The sequence below is a fragment of the Cucurbita moschata genome, unplaced genomic scaffold (genome assembly GCF_002738365.1).
Source record: "Cucurbita moschata cultivar Rifu unplaced genomic scaffold, Cmos_1.0 Cmo_Scf00004, whole genome shotgun sequence".
Classification (NCBI taxonomy): domain Eukaryota; kingdom Viridiplantae; phylum Streptophyta; class Magnoliopsida; order Cucurbitales; family Cucurbitaceae; genus Cucurbita; species Cucurbita moschata.
Window position 1 is genome coordinate 5,477,961 of NW_019268520.1, and position 20,980 is coordinate 5,498,940.

The window sequence follows — 20,980 nt, forward strand, 5'->3', positions numbered from 1 at the left end:
TTTTTTTTTTTTTTTTTTTTTTTTTTTAATTTGTGAAACGTAGTTGTAGTTCATGATTTTACAAAAAAAAATGACCAACTTTTTTGAATTATTTAAAACATAATCAGAAAGAAAAGAAAAAGGAAAATTAAAAAGATTAGGTATATAAACATGTTTGCTTTGAATCTTTAGTGTATTAAGAAAAATATGGAAAAGCCTATCCAATTAATAATTAATAATAATAATAATAATGTTAAGATTAAAAAAAATGATCTAGTTGTGCCTTTATATTTTAATAAAATATATAGTAAATGGATGTATGATGGTGCATCTCACCTAAGAATCTCTCCTTCTCTCTCTCTAAAATTTTTAAAATACAAAAAGATAAAAATTAAAAAAAAAACCACTTTGGAGTATTTATTTCTTATTTAAAAAAGGTATTTATTTTGTAGTGCGTTTGGTATAAATTATAATTTATATTTAGCTTTGGTTACTGAACTTGAATATAGTTCAATCGACAAGACACTAAAATTAATTTGAATATAGTTGGATAGACCGCTTATTTATATAAACGGATAAAAAAAACATAATGGTGTCCACCTAATATAAGAACTCAAGATCTATTCCGAAAAATAAAATAAAAAAAATGGAGTCAACTTTTGGATGTAGCTTAGAATAATATTAAGCATCATTTAAAGCAGAAAAATAGTGCAATAAATGCAAGAAAATGGTATTCCATTCAATAAAATAAGCGGAAATAAGTATGGTATTTTATTATTTGATATGATATTCAACTCCCCATTGAGTTTGTGAACCAAACCAGATCACAGACAACTACGAATTAAGGACTTTGATTAGCATAATTAGAACCACTAATCATTCCCTAACCACACTTTTGAGTATTTTATGTGTGTTTTATCAAAAACCCATTTGATTCACGAAACAGAATGGAAAAATTGGAAAAACCCATATCCCAAATTGAAATCAAGAACATCCCAGAAAAGAAAGTTTGATTTTTTATTTTTATTTTTTTTATTTTGCATAAAATTTTGTTTATAGATGGATGTATATTAATGTTAGCTTTCCATATAGAACAAAATTGTTGCATGCAAGGTGAAGATCATTGGTTATTGGGTTTTAGTTATTTTACACTTGTGTGCATTAATTCTTCTTTCTTTCTCTCTCTTCTCTTTCTCTCTCCGTTAGTGCTTTGCTTGAAATGAACCAACCAGCAGCCTTCCTATCAAATGGGGTTCTTGTGCGTATATTAAGTTCGAGTTGCCGCCGCTGCTGCTGCTGCTGCTGCTGATCCTTCTTCTTCTTTTTGCTGCTTCTGAATTTGTGAGTATTTTTTTGCCCTCTGCTTTTTGCCCCTTTCTTCTTTTGTTCTTCTTTGAGCAAGGTTTTTCACCTTCACTCGCTGCTCTGCTTTCTTTTTTTTCTTCATTTTTCCCAACTTAGTTGTTTGTGGGACCTTTTCTCTTCTGGGTTTGTTTCATCCTTCCTTTAATAGCTTCTATTGATATGGGTTTGCTTAATCGTCTTGTGTTCTGCTTTTGTTGCTCTGTTTTTGTCTTATCTGTTGTTTTGGGGGCAATTTTGGCTGTTCATCTTCTTATTTTGTTTAATCGCTGCTTCCCAGATGAACTTCAATTTGTTTTGACTTGTTTTTCCCCTTAGTTCATCGGTTTATTGAGAATAGACTCATTGAGATGTTTTTTTGTTTGATGAATTGAAGGAATTGGGGCGTTGGAAAATGGCACCACAAACTGGGTATTTGAAAGAACATGAAGGAGTTGTTCCCAACTCGCTTGGACAGTTATCATCTTCTCCTGCTCGGCTGTGGAGTGGCTATGGGCAAGGTTGTCAATCATTCTTTGGGGATTTTGGTCAGGTGAAGGCTTCTTCCACCATTCAACAACTTGGAAGTAATGGGAAAGAGTTCACTGGCACCGAACAAGCTCTTCAGGTTGCTGCTCATGGCTTTGAGAAACTGAACACAGCTCCATTTTCCATCTATCCTGGTAACTTTCTGTTTCTTTCATTCATTTTCATTTCCATGATCATATTTAGAACATCTTTAGATTATATGAAGGATTTCCACTGGTAATAATTGTCTATAAAAGGAAACATGTTTAAGAGAGGAGGGCCATAGATTGTTAGCTGATCGACTTGACTTGTAACTTAGTAGCATGATGTTGGGGGACGGGTATGCTTTTAGTAAGCTGAGTTTGCTTAGGCTGGGAGGGCAGGTAGCCTATGAACATCTTCAAGCTTTAAATAATATTGAGTTCTATCCAAGAGTAAAAGAGTTTCCAACTTCATTGAATCTCCCTCTTTCCTTCACTAATATTTTACCTTCCCTTTGTCAGAATATCATTTTCTAGTTATTACTTCATGAAGAGAACTTTAATCAAAATACTTAATAGCATGGTGATACATTTATACAAAATTTTTACTCCGAGCACACGTAATAGAACGGTAGATATTGTAAAATCCAATCCACGAAATAATTTGATCTATGGACAGCATCGTGCGATAAAGGTCGTAATGCTAGAGAAATCATTATCGCAGGACCTAGAGGGGGAGATCATAAGCATCTATACCGTAAAATCGATTTTCGATGGAATGAAAAAGACATATAAGGTAGAATCGTAACCATAAAATACAACCCTAATCGAAATGCATACATTTGTCTCATACATTACGGGGATGGTGAGAAAAGATATATTTTACATCCCAAACGGCTATAATTGGAGAGACTATTGTTACAGATGTTTCTATCTCAATGTTTATGAAACAAGAGGGAAAGAAAGGAGTATGAAGCTCGAGAAAGTCCCTTTTCCCCTCTTTTTGTGCTTGCTCAGTTAAAATATCTATCACAATGGTGAGGTTTCTATCCTTCTCTGATGAGAAAACTTCGGTTGAAAAATCCTTGCAGGTGACTGTAAGATTTCTGTGGATCCACAAAAACCTTCACCAATTTTTTCCCTGCAATCCCCCCTGTCAGAATATCACAATCGTTTTGAGCTTGGATTTGGCCAGCCCATGGTATGATCTAAAATCTTAATTGGATCTCTTTTCTAAAACAATGCTGTTTGTTCATATTATGTCTCTGATTCTGAGAAAAAGTATGTAGGTATGTGCAAACTATCCTTACATGGAACAGCATTATGGCATCCTCTCAGCATATGCTCCTCAAATACCAGTATGTTTCCCTCCATTCTTCAACCATACCCTTTTTTCTTTACTTGCATGTATTCTCTGCGAATCTGTCTTATTTTCTTAAAAACTTTCCAACAAAAGAAATAAAGATGAAACTCTGTTAGAGAGCTGCATAGGGTGAGCTTAGCATGCAAAAATTCAGAATGGAAGTGGAAAACAATACAATATAACCAAAAACTTAACCATTTGTAATATTCAGGGTCGGATTATGCTGCCAATGAGCTTAACAACAGATGATGGACCTATTTATGTGAATGCAAAGCAGTATCATGGAATCATTAGGCGCAGGAAGATCCGTGCTAAGGCAATGATGGAGAATAGACTTGCAAAAACTCGTAAGGTATGTAAGTCTTACTCAGGTTTCTCTCTTTTTTCTTGGGAATGCTTAGAAGATATGTGCATCAAAGCATGTGAATAGGTAGCTGTCGGTATATTTTGTTGCTGGCATGACTAGAAGTCTACCTGATACAGATGTCTGTTTAAAGAGTAATTTCCAAGAACATCTTGATTTCTGTTTACCAGCTGAGGGTTATTTAGAATTTTGTGTTGTTATGCTTTTATATGCCACAGTAACATCCGCCAGTCCGAATATTTTTCTTTGTCCTGTGCAGAACTATATATCCACATTACTCCTGCTGATATAGATTGCATATCTGTCTTACAGCCATATATGCACGAATCGCGTCATCTTCACGCAATGCGTCGTCCACGGGGATCTGGTGGCCGTTTCTTGAACACAAAGAATCTGAAAAATGGGAAAGCCTCAATGGAACCAAAGAAAATTGAAGACATAAACCTTTCTGATTCAACTGGTTCTTCCCAATGTTCTGTGGTTCTTCAATCAGAAAGTGGAGCTTTGAACTCCCCAAATGGAGGCAAGGGGAGGGGCTTTAGTCTCTCGAGTTCTGAGGTATCTAGCACGTTCTCAAGGGGACTGCAACGATTTCAAATCAACCATTTTGGTCCATCAATGCAGTCACTGGCAGAGATCATTGATGGTGGAGGGCATGGCATGGTTCTGCCCAAATGGGTTGCAGCAGCTGACAACTGCTGTGACCTTTGTGTTTGACAGGGAAGAAAATGGGTTCTTGGTGCGACGCATCGCACCAAAACCCCAGTTTTCTGCGACCAAATCCAGCTTGTGCAATGTCGTTCACGACAATTGTCTCAAGCTTCGCGACGAGGCTAGTCCTGGCGTTTGGTTGCATGGCAAGTCATTTTTGGCTCTAATTAATGTAGGCGTAGGATGTCTCTTATCTCAGTTTTGCTTCTCAGCATGAGGAGGTGACTGAGAGAAACCAAAGAATCATCCAATCAGAAAACCAGAACGAAGTAACTGCAGTAGACAAAAGGGTCTGTTTCAAGAATAAGAGCGTAAAGAGTATGAATTCTGCACTTCGTTTATGACCCTGAAAGTAGAACAAGAAGAATGTTCACTAAGTCTAGAGTTTGGCTTTTCAAATTCAGACATTCTGAAGCACTTTGTACCGAACAAAGATGCTTGGCTTGTGGGTTTGTTTGTTTGTTTAAGGACAACTTTCATGTTTGTCTTTTCAGTTTGTGTGTAATGAAGAATATTGTCTTTGTGTGTTTCAAGAATATTGTCTTTGTAATATCATCCATGCTGTTTCTTTTCTAAGCACACAATGCAACATCTCTCACTGTTCGTACTTTTCTTTTGACTATTTAATATCAACTTGACATGATTCTCTTCATTAAATTAATTACGTTGTTACATAAAGAAATTGGCGAACAATAAATAGCATAATAGATCAAAAAGTGTTCATAGGGAACAAAAAGTAAAGAATCAACTAAATAATTGGATTCCATCAATAATGGCTTGTTTAATGTATCCAGTTTAGTTCTTAAACATGAGATTTGAATAAATCGGAACCTGGATTTTGAGCTTCTTCTTCTTGGACTCGGAGCGTTTGACGAGATCTGCAACATTTTGGAACCTCCGCCGTCGATTTGTGACGATAGAGACGACAGATCACCACCAACTCGAGGTTTCTCTGAGTCTGAAGGATGCTTGGGTTCAGCTTCGAAGTCACTCGAACGCCGCTCCATGTTGCCGCGCTCGCTGTTAATCCGAAACAAACAGAAAAACAGAATGTTCTCTGATTTCTTGTTTTATAATAGAAATTAATAATATTTTAAAAGATTTTGTTGTACATTATTGAAATATTTATTGAGATTTAATTAAATAATAATATGTTCTTAAGAAAAGAAAGAAAATTATAATGAACTCTAATGATAAAGATTAATCCAACAAAACAAAAAAAAGAATTAATTCAATTAATTAAGAAATATGTCTTTGTTCAAGGGTTAAATTGAACATAAATATATATATATATATAGATAGATAGCACAATGTTTTAACGTGGTTGGATTCAATAAAAAGTTTCCGATCAAAGCAACCTTATCCAGTGGGATTTTTTGTCTTTCAATTTCAAAGCTCCCCAATCCGATCCCCAAAATCCATCCCTGTAACTTGGGATTCCGCCATCTCCGACTTCTACTACTGTTTTCTTACTCAAATGTCAGCTTCTTCTCTCACAATGGCTGCTGCTGCAGCTTCAGTTTCGTCTTCTTCTTCTTCTTCTTCTTCTTCACCCTGCAAGAAACTCTTCTTCGCCCAACATCTCAACCGAATTCCCTCCCATTTTTCTCCAAAACAGAAGCCATTGAAGCTTCTCGAGCTCAGAATCCATTTACCCAACATTTACCCTCTTGCTTTCTCCTCCGCTTCTCACCTCTACTGTGCTCCTCCTGCATTCGAGGGACTCGAAGTCTCCGACCCTATAACAGAAGACGCAGAGACTGAAGAATCGGACGGAAGCGAAGAAAGCCGGGAGGAAGACGAACAAAAGGTATCGGCATCTCGCGACGCAGGGAAGCTTTATATTGGAAATTTACCATATGCTATGACCTCTTCCCAATTGACTGAGGTCTTCGCCGAAGCCGGTCATGTGGTTTCTGTACAGGTTTGTGATTGATCTAGCTTCTTTTTGTTTTACCTTTATCCGTCTGAATCCATTTTTCTAGGGCTTATTGGAGCTGCTTAGCCATTGTTGGTTTCTTATGTGATTTTCTTCCGGATCTTCTGTTAGGTTATATATGACAAAGTTACGGATAGGAGTAGGGGATTTGCATTTGTGACAATGGCAACTTTGGAGGAAGCTAAAGAAGCAATTCGGATGTTTGACGGCTCTGTAACTACTTCTTATTCTTTCTCTCTTCATTTCATTGTCTTCGCTTAACAATTGTGGTGGAAACTAGGGATGGATATCCAAACTTACTGATGGTTGCTGATTGATAACACCTTAAAGCTGAATCTTGCTGAGAGAAAAAAGTTGCCTCTATAAAACACTAACTTAAGTACATCATTCTCAATGAAACAAAACTTTGGAGAAAGTCCAAACCTGTAGGCAAGTTCTAATGTTTGGGTGTAACATCTGATAAATGTAAAATGATGGTAGTGCTTTTCCATTGATTGAATGGAAGCACCTGCATCTAGTGTTGGCATGGTTGGTGTCTTTGTGGGGTTAGATGATATAATGGTAGAGTTAGTTTTTAACAGCCCAAGCCCACCACTAGCAGATATTGTCCTCTTTGGGTTTTTCCTTTCGGGTTTCCTTCAAAGTTTTAAAACGCGTTTGTTAGGGAGAGGTTTCCACACCCTTATAAAGAATGCTTCATTTCCCTCTCCAAGCGATTTGGGATCTCACAATCCACCCTCTTCGGAGCCACTCGTTGACATTCATTATCTCACATAGTCATTAGTGTAAGACATTGAAGGGTGCGGATGATTCTAATGCAGTAGAGTTTACAAATGCTTGGTCCTCTAATAGTTTAGACACCACATTATGATATCTCTAAATGATTGAGTAATGTATTGATTGTTTGTTAGATATTGTTGCTATAAAGTTGCTAATGGATGAATTACTTGTCAGCTAATCGGAGGGCGAACTGTTCGGGTGAACTTCCCTGAAGTTCCAAGGGGAGGAGAAAAGGAAGTGATGGGGCCAAAGATAAGAAGCAGCTATAACAAATTTGTTGATAGTCCTCACAAGATATATGCAGGTAACCTTGGTTGGGGCCTTACTTCTCAGAGTCTTAGAGAGGCTTTTGAAAACCAACCAGGGATATTGAGTGCCAAGGTCATCTATGATAGGGAATCTGGAAGAAGTCGAGGTTTTGGATTTGTATCTTTTGAAACTGCTGAGGATGCAGAGTCTGCTTTGGATTCCATGAACGGAGTGGTAAGAAAGTGGAGTTACTTTTCAATATGATTCTAGAGATTAGACATGATGAACTTGTGACAGAATTTACTGATGTGATTGATCCTTAACTACATTAAAAGCTACCTCTAAATGGGCCGATGTTTACAACACATAAACCTAATCCAGAAATACATTAGTTTAGAAAAAGGCATGAGAAAATGTACCTGCATTTTGTACAATCATTCCTGTGTTATTGACTTCTTCCATGCAAATATGCTACCAGGAAGTTGAAGGGCGACCACTTCGTTTGAACATGGCTGCAGACCGGGCCCCAACTTCTCCAGCAGCATTCACAAGGACTGAGAATACCATCGACAGCAATGAATTGCTTACAAGTATCAGTGCCTGAAATCTGATGTTGATAGTTGAGTTGGCTCAAAAATTAAACTGGAACTGAAGGTTAGGGACTGTTGTCCAAATTGAATACCTTCAGGATTTCCCTCGCAATTCTCTTTCATTCCTTGCTCAACGACCAAGGAAGCCTATGTTTTTTTTTTCTTCAATGAGTGATGTGAGTTGAGGGAAAGTGCTAAAATGTTGCCGCAGATTAACGAGTATTATATGTATGACTTCAGAATTGGACTCTATGTATTATGGAGTCTCTTTGCTCCGAGTTAATACTACAATACATCAGTCTCTCAGCCTTTTCTTCCATTATCTTTGCTAATTATAACTATGACCACTAATTGTTTGTCATCTCTCTCCCTCCCTACTGAGAATTAACAATTCAAGTGCCAAGAATTTCTCTTAAGAAAAAAAGGAGTCTGAAAAGCTGGAGTCATAATGATGAAAGAAAGTTAACATATTGGAGAAAAATGTGCTTGTGCTTCCAAAACTAATGGTGTGTAAAAACAATAGACTTTAACAGAAAGTAGGTTTTTCAGATTTATACTAATTTTTTTCATCAAGAACTTGAGAACCAGCAAGGAGAGCATCTGCTGCAGAGTCTAGGTCTTGAGGAAAGAAAACTCTGCAAAATAGACCAACCCAAGTAGAGAGAAAACAGTAAGACTCTATGAATAACGTTGCGGTCTAGCAGAAAATCTAGAAATATTTGTATGAATTATGATATTAATTCATTCTGGGAAATACATGATACCTGCAAGTATTGTGGTACAAAGTTTCACTAAGCTGATTGATATCTGCAATACCTTTGCATCCAGCCAAGACCTCAAGAACTTGCCTGAAAAACATGGCCAAATCTTAGAAATGTAATAAATTGCATCAAATACAAATCCTCCTAAAAAAACTGCATTATAAGGAAAATATCTAGGATATGTAAAAATCAAACAAACCCTCCTTTAAAAACACTACCAAGGAAAAATGTCTAGAAACAAAACGATGAAGGGATCGACACAGGAAGAGTTCCACTTTAACAAGCTTCATCAGCAACAAAGAAAAGATGATCTATCGTACTTTGAAGACTGTCCTTATTAACAAATCAACCAAGAACGAACGCTTCTAATCTACCAATAAACCCAACAAATTTGATAAGGAAATTCAATAGAGCTCACTAATTTAACTTCTAAATCAAAACAGAAGAGAGCTAAAAGAAGAAACATTGGCTCTAATGATGCATCTTATCCTCCCAACTCATATTAGAAGTTTGCAGAACTCAGTTCTTTTGTAATTTGAGAATTTCCACAAAGTATATAGTTGTTCTTTCCTATTTCTCCTTGCTCCATATCTAGTTGGTCACTAAAACTAGAAGCAATTTTTATCTATGAAATGATTATGTTTCCTATGAAAAAAATAAACCTAGAAGCAATTATTGAAAAGCATTTTCCTGTATGGTGATATAAAAACAGTTAAAATGTAAAAGGGAAGGCCATTTGAGGAAAAGAACAACAAGAAAGTACAATGTATCTTACCGAACTAAACATGGTTCATTCCGGCCTTTCACTATGCACTGCTCGTCATGCTTCTCTTTCTTCTTAGAAGCCCAGACAGACTTAACAAACTTAATCCCAGCATGTGTATTCTTGATTTCACAATACGGAGAGTCCGTCTCAATCATCAATCTCTCAATTGGTATACCCTTCACGACATCAAGGTTTTCCGCAGTTTTCAGAGAGCAACCATTAATCCCTGTTTAGAAGTTGCAATTAATTTGGGATATGAGATTTAAGAGAAAAATAAAGAAAGAAAGAAATAAAGCTGGAAGGATGAACAAGTGGCAATCACCTATGTACAAATTACTGAATGCCAGAAGCCTGTCACGATCTTCTGCACTATCTGTGAAAGAATGAACAACTCCAGCACAAAACCTATGCAACAAGCATAAATAGCATAATCAACATCCATGCAATCAGAAACGAAAGCATCTAATTTTTGTAAGTTCTTAATCATTTATGAAAATTGCAATAATCGAAAGGAAGTGAGGAAAATGAAAAGTACACACATGTAATACTTGAACTGTATTCTTTAACAGTGCAACTCCGTTGGATTTTTTAAGTTTATGCCCGTATAATTGTCTCTTTTCTCCTCTCAGCCACAGAAAAAGATATGTGATGTATGAATGCTTATACGTATATGTATTTCTTTTCTCACCCATAAAGTGTACTAAAGATAATTACATCTACCTCAAGTAAGTTTGTTCTCTCTTTGCTATGAGGAAATAATTTGATTTCCCTTTCATTTATGTCCATTTTATTGTTTCTATCATTTCCTTTACAATTTCTTCTGAAAGACAAGATGGTGGTTGTCAAATGTGTATATATTAGAGAACTGAATAATTCAGTCGCAAAACAAATTGGATCCCAGCATATTGCTTGCACAGACATGTCCCTGTTGAAATAAATGATGTTTTTGCTCTTGGTGCTTATAGTTTTATTCCTCAAAACCATTATCTTGTTTCTAAGTTTCAATTTCAAATCCAGATGATAAGTGCCTTAAATCTAGAAAATTCCAAGATGGTAAAGGTTTGGTTCTCTCATTAGTTTAGAAGCCTGACCTTTGCTTATTTCGCTCTACAATATCACAAAAATCTTCAGCAGCTGCACGCATGTGTAGAAACATAGGAAGCTTTGTTGCGTGTGCTAATTCAAACTGCTTCTCGAAATATCTACAATTGCACAGCTCAGAAATAAATACCCAATTCTATAACACAAGACTGCATATCTGTTGGGTTGCAGAAAATGTAATGAATAACATGAGATCTGAAGAATATTCTTCTCAGTGAACACTTACTTCTTTTGAATATCGGCAGGGCAAAAGTGAAGCCTATCATAATCTAATCCACATTCACCAACTGCAACGACCTTAAATACATATGTGTGGCAAGAAGATGATTAATCCTCTCAAAGAATCATGACAAAGAGGTCGAAATTAGACTTTTCTGACATCAGTTTTCTAACCTTTCCTTTCTCAATTCCCTCTTTGGTCAATGAAAGAAGAGCCTGAAAATACGTTTCTGGGTCACCACTCTCTTCAAATTCCTGAAAAGAAAGTATATCACAAACTATACGAAACCATGAACGAGACACCGAAAATAGAAGAAAAAATAACCTTGCATCTTGTTGGATGCACACCCACAGTACAAAAAAACCTTCCTACAAGCAAAACAAGTTGAACCAAGAGAAACACAGATAACCCAGTACCTGAGGAAGTTCAAAAAGAGTACAAAGAAGTTCAACAGAATTTAGACAACAAAAACAAAATAATACCATCTGTTTCTGCAATTTTAAGGGCCTCCCTTGATTCCTCGAGTGATCCACCAGTCACCTGCAATTACAAACTATTCTAGATTGTATCATCTTCAGGCCAAAAAAGGAAGAAAAAAAGAAAGTAAGACATAAATGGTTGATCAGAATCCATCTAAGATGCATGCTATATGTATTTTTATTTTCTTTCATCTTTCCGGTCATGGAAATAAAAGTCTGAATGAAAGATTAAGGCCTGAGAGTTAAAACAATACCCACATTTCAACACCATCAAGCTATGAATAGTACCTCCAAGTCTAAAGAATGTATTGTTAAGAATCTTTTAAAAAAACAAGTTCAGATCCCTTCTCGCATTTTAGGATGCCTTTTTTTCTATTTCTATTTCTGCGAGACGTAAGGAAGTAACTTTGGCAGAAAGAAATAGTGGAAAGATTAGAGCATTAAGGAAGCCAATCCATGGATACATGTTTCAGAACTTAAAGATACCAAAAAAGCAATCAAAGTCCCGAACAATTGAGATAACCCTTCACGCATACGAGCTAATACGCATTACAAAACAAAATGAACAAGACTCACAATGATTCGCTGAACGCCAGCACTCCAAGCCCTGCTCAATACAGCTGCTATGTCAGTCGCGTGGTATTGCTTCCCGTGGTAGATTCCTTTGAACATACCATCTGTGCATTCACAATACTAATCTCATTCCAGAGAAATAAAAGGACATAGACTCTTTCGTCTACTCTGATGTATAAACAGTACACATTTCATCATCGACTGAAATGCCAGCCTCACCTGTAAAATTGACCGCAATATCTGCGAGACAGCATTGATAGAAAGGCCAAAAGAGTTAATTGCAGCTCGATTGAGTAAAGAAGCGGGAAAAGATAGCGTTTGGCGGGCTGGGAAGAAAGCTACTTACCTATCATTCGCAGTGTTCCCATGCTCGAAAGCGAGAGAAAATCTAGAAAGATGAGCTTTGATTGAAGTTGCTTGAAATTCCTTCGAATTCGTAAGGTAAAGAGAGAGAAATGACCTCAAACCTGCGAAGGATTCACCTATCGCTTATCGCCGGATCCCAGTCATCTCCGATCGGCCCTTTTATACAGTACCACCCTCCCAAATCCGACAGGATTTTTATTTTTCTTGGAACTAAAATTTGTTTTTGGGTAAAGGAATTTAAAATAGTGAAAAAAAAATCAATTAAAACTCTAAATTATTATTTTCTTATATATATATATTACCAATTTCCTCTAAAACAATCTTTATAATTATATAGATTAAACTCATAAATTTTATATTAATCTATTTATATTATTTATAAGGATTATTTTTTAAAATAATAATTAATGCATTTATTTTTCAAATAATTAAGATAAAAACATTTAAATTCTAAAAATTTGTGTGTTTTTCCATTCAAATGATAACATTTTTTGGTGCCTATATTTTTATGGGAAGATAAAAACTACCCATTTAACTATCGAGCATTTGAAGAAGTCTACACTATCGAAAAATGGTCACTATTCTTTTGAGATAAATTTAGGCCGGCCCTATAAATATTGGAATAAAATTATTACAATTATTAGTGGGACATATTCAGTTTATGGAAACTAGAACACTCCCAAATATATCAAATCTATTACAGAAAAGAATCCAAAAATCCAAAGGGAGTATACAATAATGTCAACAGGAACCATTCCTGGCTATTCAATGACACATCAAGGCCCTCAAGGTTTTCACCAAACAAGCCACTCCATCTCTGATCTCTCCATGTCTAAACTTTTATAGAACTGAAGAAATAATGATACTAATGAAAAAATCAAAACAAAATGAGGTAAAAACATAGATGAAAGGATCCTGATGTCTGTGGAATGGCGTGAGGGCTCGATCGAGAGTTTTTTGGTAGGAGACTACGAGTGCTGCAACCAGGCGTTTTAGGGTGTTGTGGATGAGCTACTGTTGTTGTTCTTCCAAGGGCGAAGGCTGAGGACAATAATCAAGACAATGATGAGCAAAATGATGATGCCAATAATTGTCCATTTTCGGGTGTTTTTCTGGTACACTCTGGCTGTAGTCAACTCCTGTGTACCACCTCGGACAAAAGAATGAGCACGGTTCACGTGGCTCTCGATGTCGTCGAGTTTCTCACCTTGCTCGTGCACCAAGACTGCCATGTCCATGAAAACCTGGTGCAGCTCCTTGAGGTTCTTTTCCAGGTCTTTTACAGCATCATGCCTCTCCTGGATCTCGCTAATGGTGTCTAAGATTCTGCCTCTGCCTTGTTCTTGAATGGCTTTCTGCAAAAATGTCTCACTTTCACCTGCATAGTTGGAGATATATAGCTTATCACGTTAGCAGATCTTCATTGTTTGTCTTCAGATTACATTTCTCAAATCAGCTCAAATCAGCTCCAAGGATTCAACTTATAATTGAAGGCCATGGGATTAGATATCAAATTCAATTACCATCCAACATCTCATTTCTAGCAATCCCATATTAAGACTCTATGTTTCAATATCAGATATAATCATATCTCCCTTATTCCTGCATTTCAAAGATATTCAAACTCATTTTTGTTCATTCACCAAATAATGGCATCCATCTCCTAGAGAACTGAAAGAAAACAAAGAAAATGGGATCAAAGAAACAAGATCTACTTCCCCCATGAACATCAAACTACAGCAAGTTTAGATGATCTTATGCAACTCTGAACAATCAAATGGGGAAAATATATAACAGTTGAACAACTTCTCATTAGATGCAGTTTGGGGCAAATTTTCTTCTCTACCTTAGCATAATTATAGATGAATTTGATATCTATCTCAGAACGAAATTCTATCACAAATCATGGTAATCCAGAAATTTCATCATCCACAAGTAGCTTTAAATCCAGAAGTCAAAATTGATGAACTAAGTACATGAGACAGTCAAATTTGAGTTCTCTCACCTGTAGATATCAATATGTCAATGGTCTTCTCGTCCGGATTTTCACCAGTAACAGTGAAATATCTTCGCTGAACGGTCTCCCTGTACTCGGAGGAGATCTGTTGCCTGAGATTGTTGAAGCTCTCCATGGAATCCTGCAATTTCTTCCTCAAGCCGTTGACTACAGAAGTCCGAGTCCGATCAGAAGAGGAACCAGGGCCGCAACCGGGGAGGCTCCGATTGGCGGCATTGGAGCGATCAAGAGCCTCCAATCGGACCTTAATGAGTTTGGCCTTCTTGAGGGCAAGAGAAACATCGGAATCCATACGAGATCGGAGGTCTTTGACAGCCTTAGCATTGTGAAGCGTCTTGCTCTGTTCATGGGAGTCATGGAGTTTGCTGCAGAGTCGATCAAGCTCCTTCAGCTCATCTTTAACGGACTCAACATCTTCAAAGAACTTATCGAGATTAACAGCAGTGGGGGAAGAGGAGGCGTTGCCCATCTCAACGACATGGCTGTCGCGGGAGAAAGAGCGAGAAGAGAACAAATCGTTCATTGGCAGCCCTTTGAATTTCTTCTGCAACCTAAGCGAAATCCCAGAAGAAGATTGGAGAATTGGGTTAGTTCAAAAACCGGAGAATTGAAGAACCCAGAAGAGGAATTGAAGGGTTATATGAGAAAAGCGGGAATCTGGGTCAAATGGACTACAAACCGAGGAATCTGAAGCGGACATAAGCGAAGTCAATGCGGTGGGCGGAAGAGTGCCGAAGAAATGGATCAGAGGAAGTTCCTTGGAAGGAAGGATGATTAAAAAAATAAAAATAAAAATAAAAAACTTCCAAAATCTTATTTTTTCAAATATATTATTGGTATTTCATAAATTAGTAATACTATTATCTAAAAGATATTCAAAATGTGAATTTCAACCCAAAAATATCTCTTGCAAATATTAATTTATACCATTAAATTGGTATCAATTAAAACTATAAATAATAATGGTATTAATTTGGACTATTTGATTTCATTTTATTAAAACTTTTATTATCTCATAAATTTTTATAAAATTGATATGTTAATTAGTTTAAGGTTTTAATTGATACTATTACGAGGGGAATTCAACGCTTTTTTAATAATATTAAACATTTATTTACACAACTAGAAATTAAAATAATGGCAATTGAGGATTGTAATAAAAGGCAGCAGAATTTGTTTTCTTTTTTAGAGTAGGCAAAGAAGTTGTTAGCTTTTTATGGGGTTCTTAGAAAACGCGTTTGGAGACTGCCTTTGACTTGGTCGTTTTCTATCTCTTTCTCTCTCTCATCTCTCCTTCTCTCTCCTATAATGTTTTTCAATAAAGTTCAGAACTTTTTAGAATATCAATATTGCGTCCTTTTCGGATCGGATTATAACTTTGTTTCTACTCTATTACACGACAAATACAAGTTGGAGAACTTGAATGTGTAAACTTTTTATTGAGAGGCGCCACTATCTTCTAAAATATTGAACTATCAGACATTTTGAACCTACAACCTGTTTAGAAAGACAACGTTTTAACTGCTTTTCTTAATTTTTTTCTTCTTTTTGTTAGATGCCGATCAAACGAGCTAATCCATGAAATCGAAATGAAAGGGATAGGAGGAACTTAAGAGCTTCCATAATGGTATCATCTTCATATCATGAACCATTAGTAAAACCAATGAAAACCAATCATAAATTTTCTTACTTTCAAGTTTAAATTTCTTAGAAACACTCGAATTCCTGTAACTTTGGAATAAGCTCACGTTTCTCTAATCCAAAATGTCAGTATGTATACAGTGACAGGGTGAAGAGGTCATTGTAGTTCTAGTTCCCCCTTATTACACCAACACCGAGAAAGAATTTAGTTTATGTAATCTATAGATAAGGTTGATTAAGCTTTCCTACCCCCCCATCAAAAATGCTTTTGATATGAATATAATTCACAAGGAACATTATAACAATGCTATGAAAACACTCCTAAAGCAAAAAAGGAATGGAAGAAGGACCTGCATACATGATTTTGAAGTGTCTCAATTAGACTGAAGGACAGTGAGATAGTATGGATAGCCCTGGCAAGTTCCTGATGCGACGCTAGTTTCGTCGTTTCCTGATCGAGATGACGGTAGAAGTTTCCACTGTAAAATATAGTTTGAGAGATCATATATTCCAGGAGAAAAGATACAGATCTGGAGAGGAGCTTCAGCCATGGAGTTGGGTTCAATTTGTAGTGTTGTTGAGCTTGTTCCGGACCAGATAAATGGAGAAACACTTTCAAGTGAAGATGACTTGGCCATTTGTGCTCCCAGAACATCAGATGTGACCTTAATGTCCTGTGTAAGTGAGGCATAGTGCCATCCTGTTTGGTTAGCGGAGCTAGGGGATGGAGGAGCAGATTCATTACCTTCAGCTGAGTCAATTGTTTTAATGCGTATGGATGCAATTGAATCTGAAGAGTTATAGATTGTCATTTTGAAATTGATTTCGCTGAAAGAAGAAGAGAAGTTGTGATATGAACTCCGAGGCCCTTCAAGTAGCCAAGATATAGGACTGTGACTTGAAGTACTGCATAAATGTAAAGAAAAGACAAAGGAAGATAAATGGATATATACACAAATAGAAAAGCTTGCATCACCAGAACTGTAAGATATTGCTTTGAATATTACCTGCAATGGCACACATGATGAGAGAATAGACGCGATGATTCAGAAATTCCAGGATCAGTAGTATTCTTAAGTGGCCGAGTGATCAATATAAAGTCTACTGTATTTAGGTCCTGATAAATGCAGAACGATTATAGTAAGGAAACAAACATTTTAACAAACAAGAAAACGCAACGAATGTAAAATAGTTGATTGGCCCCAACTCCCAAGACCGAGGTAGTGGGGCTTCAATCTTGAGCCGAATGAGGAATTTCATAATACTCAAGACCACAACCTTCTATCAACAGAGCCAATTTGGCCGACATGAATGAAGGAATAGGAAGAGGAGTCTTCTTGTCACAATCCAAAAATTATGAGTCAAAAGCTTCAAAAGAATAATCTTTACGAACATCAACCTCTGTATTTAAATCCATTGGCTGAATGACTGATTCCACATTATTCAAGCTTACCTCCTAGTCAATGTTTGAGATGTCACCTCGGAGGGTCCGTTGTCGAGTGAATAGCTCCTCTTATTAAACCTAGAACTAGATCCAAAGGAGTGAAGATGATGGTTGTTGAGGGGCAGGATAAGTGAAGGGAAGGTAGCAAGGCGACATTTTCTATTGGAGGGTGCTAAAAGCCATGTACATCTTTCTACAATTGACTCAGAATTCAAAGAATTTTCCTCCGAACATGAATGAAAAGAAGAAAAGAACCCTTTTTATGAAAATTTCAAAGGATGGGCTGAAATATAATCATTCTTCTTCTTTTTAACAGTTGGGGGCTTGGAAATCTTAAAATCCATAAGGGAGGTTTCTATATGAGAGACTCGGTATTCAATCATTATTAGTAAGCATTTGGAAGTAAACTACATAGATAAAATGAAAATCAATTACCTGGTTTGAAGTTCCTTGGTATGCTCTTTCAGAATAATGGAAAGCAGCTAGAGGAAAATTAGCCGTATCAAAGAGCTGTTCATCGCTACTCTGAGAACCCAACTTTAGATCACTTCCAAGTAGCACCGGGACAGAAGATACTTTTTTTTCAGAACTGAACGATTTGTTAACATTCTGAATACAGAGAAGAATTTGTGAGATTAGTAGCTATAGCATTTTTCTTTTTTCCAAATAGTTACTCCAATTATAGCATGCATAGTTAACTACTGAAACGTGCTTAATCAAAGATAAAAATAATTGTAAAGCAGTTACTCGAAATGCATGTGCGATAATTAGAAAAGAAAAACTTTAGCTTAGATTCAGCTCCTTGTACATACCTTGAGAACGAAGAAACATGACAATGCTTGATTAGGCATCAAAGCTCGAGAAGGAAAAATACTATCAACAGGTTGAAGTAACGAAAGTTCCCAGTTCTGTCCAATAGATGACAACTGATGAATTTGGAAAACCTCGGAGCTAGTCTTGTTCATAACATCCATTCGGACAAGAAACTCATGCAATCTTGATGGACATGGATTGATTTGGAACGATAAATCCAGGGATGGCAAAACCTTGAGACAGTTTGAAAAAAAAAAACCCAAAATAGAATATTTAGCAGACGATAAATCCATCCAGAGGGAGAAATTTTCGTTCTGAAGTAATTAATAAATCAGCGATGCAACTCCAAGAATATGGAAAGAGAAATCAACCACCAAAGTTAAAGCAGACAAAGTAAAAAAGATAAATATTTATTTTCTGGTAGATAAAACATTTACCGAGAGGACCAAAGAACAAAATAACAGATAGTACTGTCCATATAACGGGGAGAAAAGATAACAGAAAGGAAAATTTTCTGAACCCTGAAGATTGTAAGGCCAAAAAAGGATGCATTGCTAACATGAATTATCACTATATCAAGGGTAAACCTATTGGTTTCAACTATGAAGACAAAACTATACACAGCTTAAAGTCAGTCAAGCCACCAAGTTATGCACATTTAGCAATACCTGAATATTGTAATGCATGCGTAGAATGCGATATCTCATGATATCTGATACACCTTCCATCTCATAATATATACTTATGTATAAGGATATATTTCCAGGAACAGCAGCTCGAAGCCAAAGGGGCAACAATAAGGGTGTTCCGCCTTGAATTGAAGTGTCCTGGAACATTTGAGTCTTAGATACATGACTGAAGTATTCATTTTCTTACTAGGAAATAAAACACATAAAATAATTAAATAATTAATTCAAACATAAATTTGTCGAACTAGGTTTAAAAGAAAAGGAAAAACAGGAATCCAAAAGTCTCATAATCTTGGAATGATGACAATAATATATTTAACACTGTCTACAAAGTTCGGCTACCAATAGTATTAATCTTAACAACCTTATAATCCCACTCATACAGACTTCAGATTTAATTTATATGATTGTCCAAAAGCAAGGGGTTCATAAGAAAACCTGCATAATCATTTGTTCAAAAGAAATTTGCTTCAAAATTGAAATTGTCAACACCTGAACCATCTAATGGTTTGTATTTTTTTAAAGATTCAAGCTGAAAGTATGGCCGCTGGAAAATTTATTGCTATTGACCAGTTAATAAATAGCACAGGAACATGATTGACACTGACCTCTGGAAACAAAAATGTATCATTTGATGTTGTATTAGGTATAGGGCGTACTCCCTGTTCGCTATTAATTGGCTTCTCCAAGCAAGCAGGAAAGTCTGCATTCATATTTTCTTGCTTCCCAATTTTCAAGAATCGTGATTGACTGATCTTCATTTTCAGATTCTGCCAAAATGTAATTATTAGGCTGTTAAGTAAGAGTCCGCCAACATTTGCCACATGCTTAAAACATACATGCAAAATCTTTGCAAGACCTATAGAGGTACTGGTCAAGCAGTCTTTTTGATGAAAAGTTGCAAGTATCTGCCTATTTTTGTAGTAAAGGTCAGGACTTTAAGACTTCTTAAGATCAACCAAATTGTGATTGACCGAATTACAAATTCTGCAGGTCAAGTAATTAGGTATGTGAAGAATAGTCAAGTTGCAATGCTCATACCTTTACAGAAAATTTAGATTGATTTGTCAGTTCAAGGACAAGGCGCTGTAAATCTCCAGCATATGCGACTTTAGGAAGTGAAAGAATGCTGCCCTCAAGCTTTGGAAGACTCTGGATGTTAAGACTATAGGTGTAAGTAAAAGGTAGTTACAGCTTAATTTGCAACTCAAAAACTTTAGAAACAAACAACCATGATGATAGAGAGGCTATGAAGAAGATATGTACCTTGATCACTATAAACTTCAGGTTATCAGCAAGAGAATACTTAACTTTCTGTCTCCCCTTCGCAATATTCTTCTGTCCTAAATTGTTAATAAAATTGTGAAAGCCCATGATAGAATCGGACAGTCTCCACCTAATACCAACAACTTGTAGGATGCCTTCTATTTTGGGAGTAACTGTCAGTTGCACCTGGAAAATTAGAATTGCCGTTATAAATTCTGAGACAACAATAATTTCAATAAGAAATATTTAACTATACGTCAAGAACTGATGCATAACCTAACTTTATCAATTAAGACTAATAAAACCATAATTGTTGACTAGTAGAATTTTGTTTTTACATAAAGAACTGACCATTCATTCAGAAAAATGAAAAGGAAAATACAAAGGGACTAAAAAACCAGCATTTATCATACTGATTACCCTTCAGCTGATTGTTTTGCAGGTAATGAGGACGAACATACCGATGAGATGTGTTTAGATGCCTGTGATGAATGCTTTGGTTAGGCCAATTATTTTGTTGCATATTATCAGCCTTGTGGACTTGCATATATTACTTTTATTGAGTTATTCATTTCCTAATCACTTTTATAACTTCATTGCATTCCTTTTGGTTCTGGATTCTAGTATGAGTATTGTGTTCTCTCTGCACTTTTCAATTCAAGAAAAAGCGATTTAAGTTCTCTTTTTTCTTAAGCTAGTAGATTGTGACTCTAATTAAATTTCGCTTTGGTACGCTTGGATTAGCCTAAATTTCTATAGTCAGTACAATTTCAAATTTGTATGCATTTGTTTTGTGAGGCTTGATATCCAAACATGCTAATCCTATTATAGGGCCAGACAACTTGCGAGAATATTTTATTTGAGGACAACCAGTAGTACCCAAACAACTTCAAAACGTGGCTAATATAAATGATGAAAAATTGATAATTACATTCAGCACAATGCCCAAGAATAATTATGAGTAACATCAGCATATTTTCTCTCTTTTTCGTTTTTTTTTTTTTTTTTTTTTTTTTTTT

General features: G+C 36.1%; 5 protein-coding genes across 13 annotated transcripts in view; 2 read left to right on the forward strand and 3 right to left on the reverse strand.

Annotated features, from left to right (window-relative positions):
* Positions 1-1,073: 1,073 nt before the first annotated feature.
* LOC111441949 (nuclear transcription factor Y subunit A-10-like) lies at positions 1,074-4,878 on the forward strand. Its single transcript, XM_023079149.1, has 7 exons — positions 1,074-1,092; positions 1,186-1,320; positions 1,718-2,003; positions 2,921-3,030; positions 3,119-3,187; positions 3,404-3,544; positions 3,869-4,878. The coding sequence occupies exons 3-7, from the start codon at positions 1,736-1,738 to the stop codon at positions 4,271-4,273; spliced, it is 993 nt and encodes a 330-aa protein (XP_022934917.1). The 5' UTR covers positions 1,074-1,092; positions 1,186-1,320; positions 1,718-1,735; the 3' UTR covers positions 4,274-4,878.
* Positions 4,879-5,572: 694 nt separating this feature from the next.
* On the forward strand, positions 5,573-8,131 carry LOC111441950 (33 kDa ribonucleoprotein, chloroplastic). 2 transcript variants are annotated; one of them, XM_023079152.1, is made up of 5 exons: positions 5,573-5,587; positions 5,622-6,191; positions 6,318-6,419; positions 7,161-7,469; positions 7,714-8,131. In XM_023079152.1, exons 2-5 carry the CDS (start codon positions 5,745-5,747, stop codon positions 7,837-7,839), a joined length of 984 nt encoding a protein of 327 aa, XP_022934920.1. In that variant the 5' UTR covers positions 5,573-5,587; positions 5,622-5,744; the 3' UTR covers positions 7,840-8,131. The 2 variants fall into 2 exon arrangements, with proteins under 2 accessions (XP_022934920.1, XP_022934919.1); XM_023079151.1 differs by lacking the exon at positions 5,573-5,587 and having other exon boundaries at positions 5,601-6,191.
* A 124-nt stretch (positions 8,132-8,255) lies between these two features.
* LOC111441951 (putative deoxyribonuclease TATDN1) lies at positions 8,256-12,250 on the reverse strand. 3 transcript variants are annotated; one of them, XM_023079153.1, is made up of 13 exons: positions 12,186-12,250; positions 12,072-12,113; positions 11,945-11,965; positions 11,729-11,829; positions 11,156-11,213; positions 10,998-11,041; positions 10,847-10,927; positions 10,680-10,750; positions 10,444-10,554; positions 9,675-9,757; positions 9,362-9,578; positions 8,590-8,673; positions 8,256-8,460 (listed from the first exon to the last, which is right to left on the reverse strand). In XM_023079153.1, exons 2-13 carry the CDS (start codon positions 12,091-12,093, stop codon positions 8,382-8,384), a joined length of 972 nt encoding a protein of 323 aa, XP_022934921.1. In that variant the 5' UTR covers positions 12,094-12,113; positions 12,186-12,250; the 3' UTR covers positions 8,256-8,381. The 3 variants fall into 3 exon arrangements, with proteins under 3 accessions (XP_022934921.1, XP_022934922.1, XP_022934923.1); XM_023079154.1 differs by having other exon boundaries at positions 12,193-12,211; XM_023079155.1 differs by lacking the exons at positions 12,072-12,113; positions 12,186-12,250 and having other exon boundaries at positions 11,914-11,965.
* A 499-nt stretch (positions 12,251-12,749) lies between these two features.
* On the reverse strand, positions 12,750-14,890 carry LOC111442364 (syntaxin-121-like). Its single transcript, XM_023079746.1, has 3 exons — positions 14,788-14,890; positions 14,097-14,659; positions 12,750-13,469 (listed from the first exon to the last, which is right to left on the reverse strand). Exons 2-3 carry the CDS (start codon positions 14,629-14,631, stop codon positions 13,084-13,086), a joined length of 921 nt encoding a protein of 306 aa, XP_022935514.1. The 5' UTR covers positions 14,632-14,659; positions 14,788-14,890; the 3' UTR covers positions 12,750-13,083.
* A 940-nt stretch (positions 14,891-15,830) lies between these two features.
* LOC111441825 (trafficking protein particle complex subunit 8-like) overlaps positions 15,831-20,980 on the reverse strand; it is a 21,849-nt gene continuing 16,699 nt past the window's right edge. For 4 of the 6 annotated variants that reach the window (XM_023078962.1, XM_023078961.1, XM_023078966.1 and 1 more), the window contains 8 exons: positions 19,962-20,147; positions 19,737-19,847; positions 19,304-19,465; positions 18,675-18,833; positions 18,006-18,239; positions 17,629-17,802; positions 16,757-16,866; positions 15,831-16,655 (listed from right to left, as the gene is read on the reverse strand). In XM_023078962.1, coding sequence (XP_022934730.1) covers positions 16,124-16,655; positions 16,757-16,866; positions 17,629-17,802; positions 18,006-18,239; positions 18,675-18,833; positions 19,304-19,465; positions 19,737-19,847; positions 19,962-20,147 — 1,668 coding nt within the window. In that variant the 3' untranslated portion in view covers positions 15,831-16,123. The remainder of the gene's footprint in view (positions 16,656-16,756; positions 16,867-17,628; positions 17,803-18,005; positions 18,240-18,674; positions 18,834-19,303; positions 19,466-19,736; positions 19,848-19,961; positions 20,148-20,980) is intronic. The other 2 variants (XM_023078963.1, XM_023078965.1) reach the window with 2 other exon arrangements.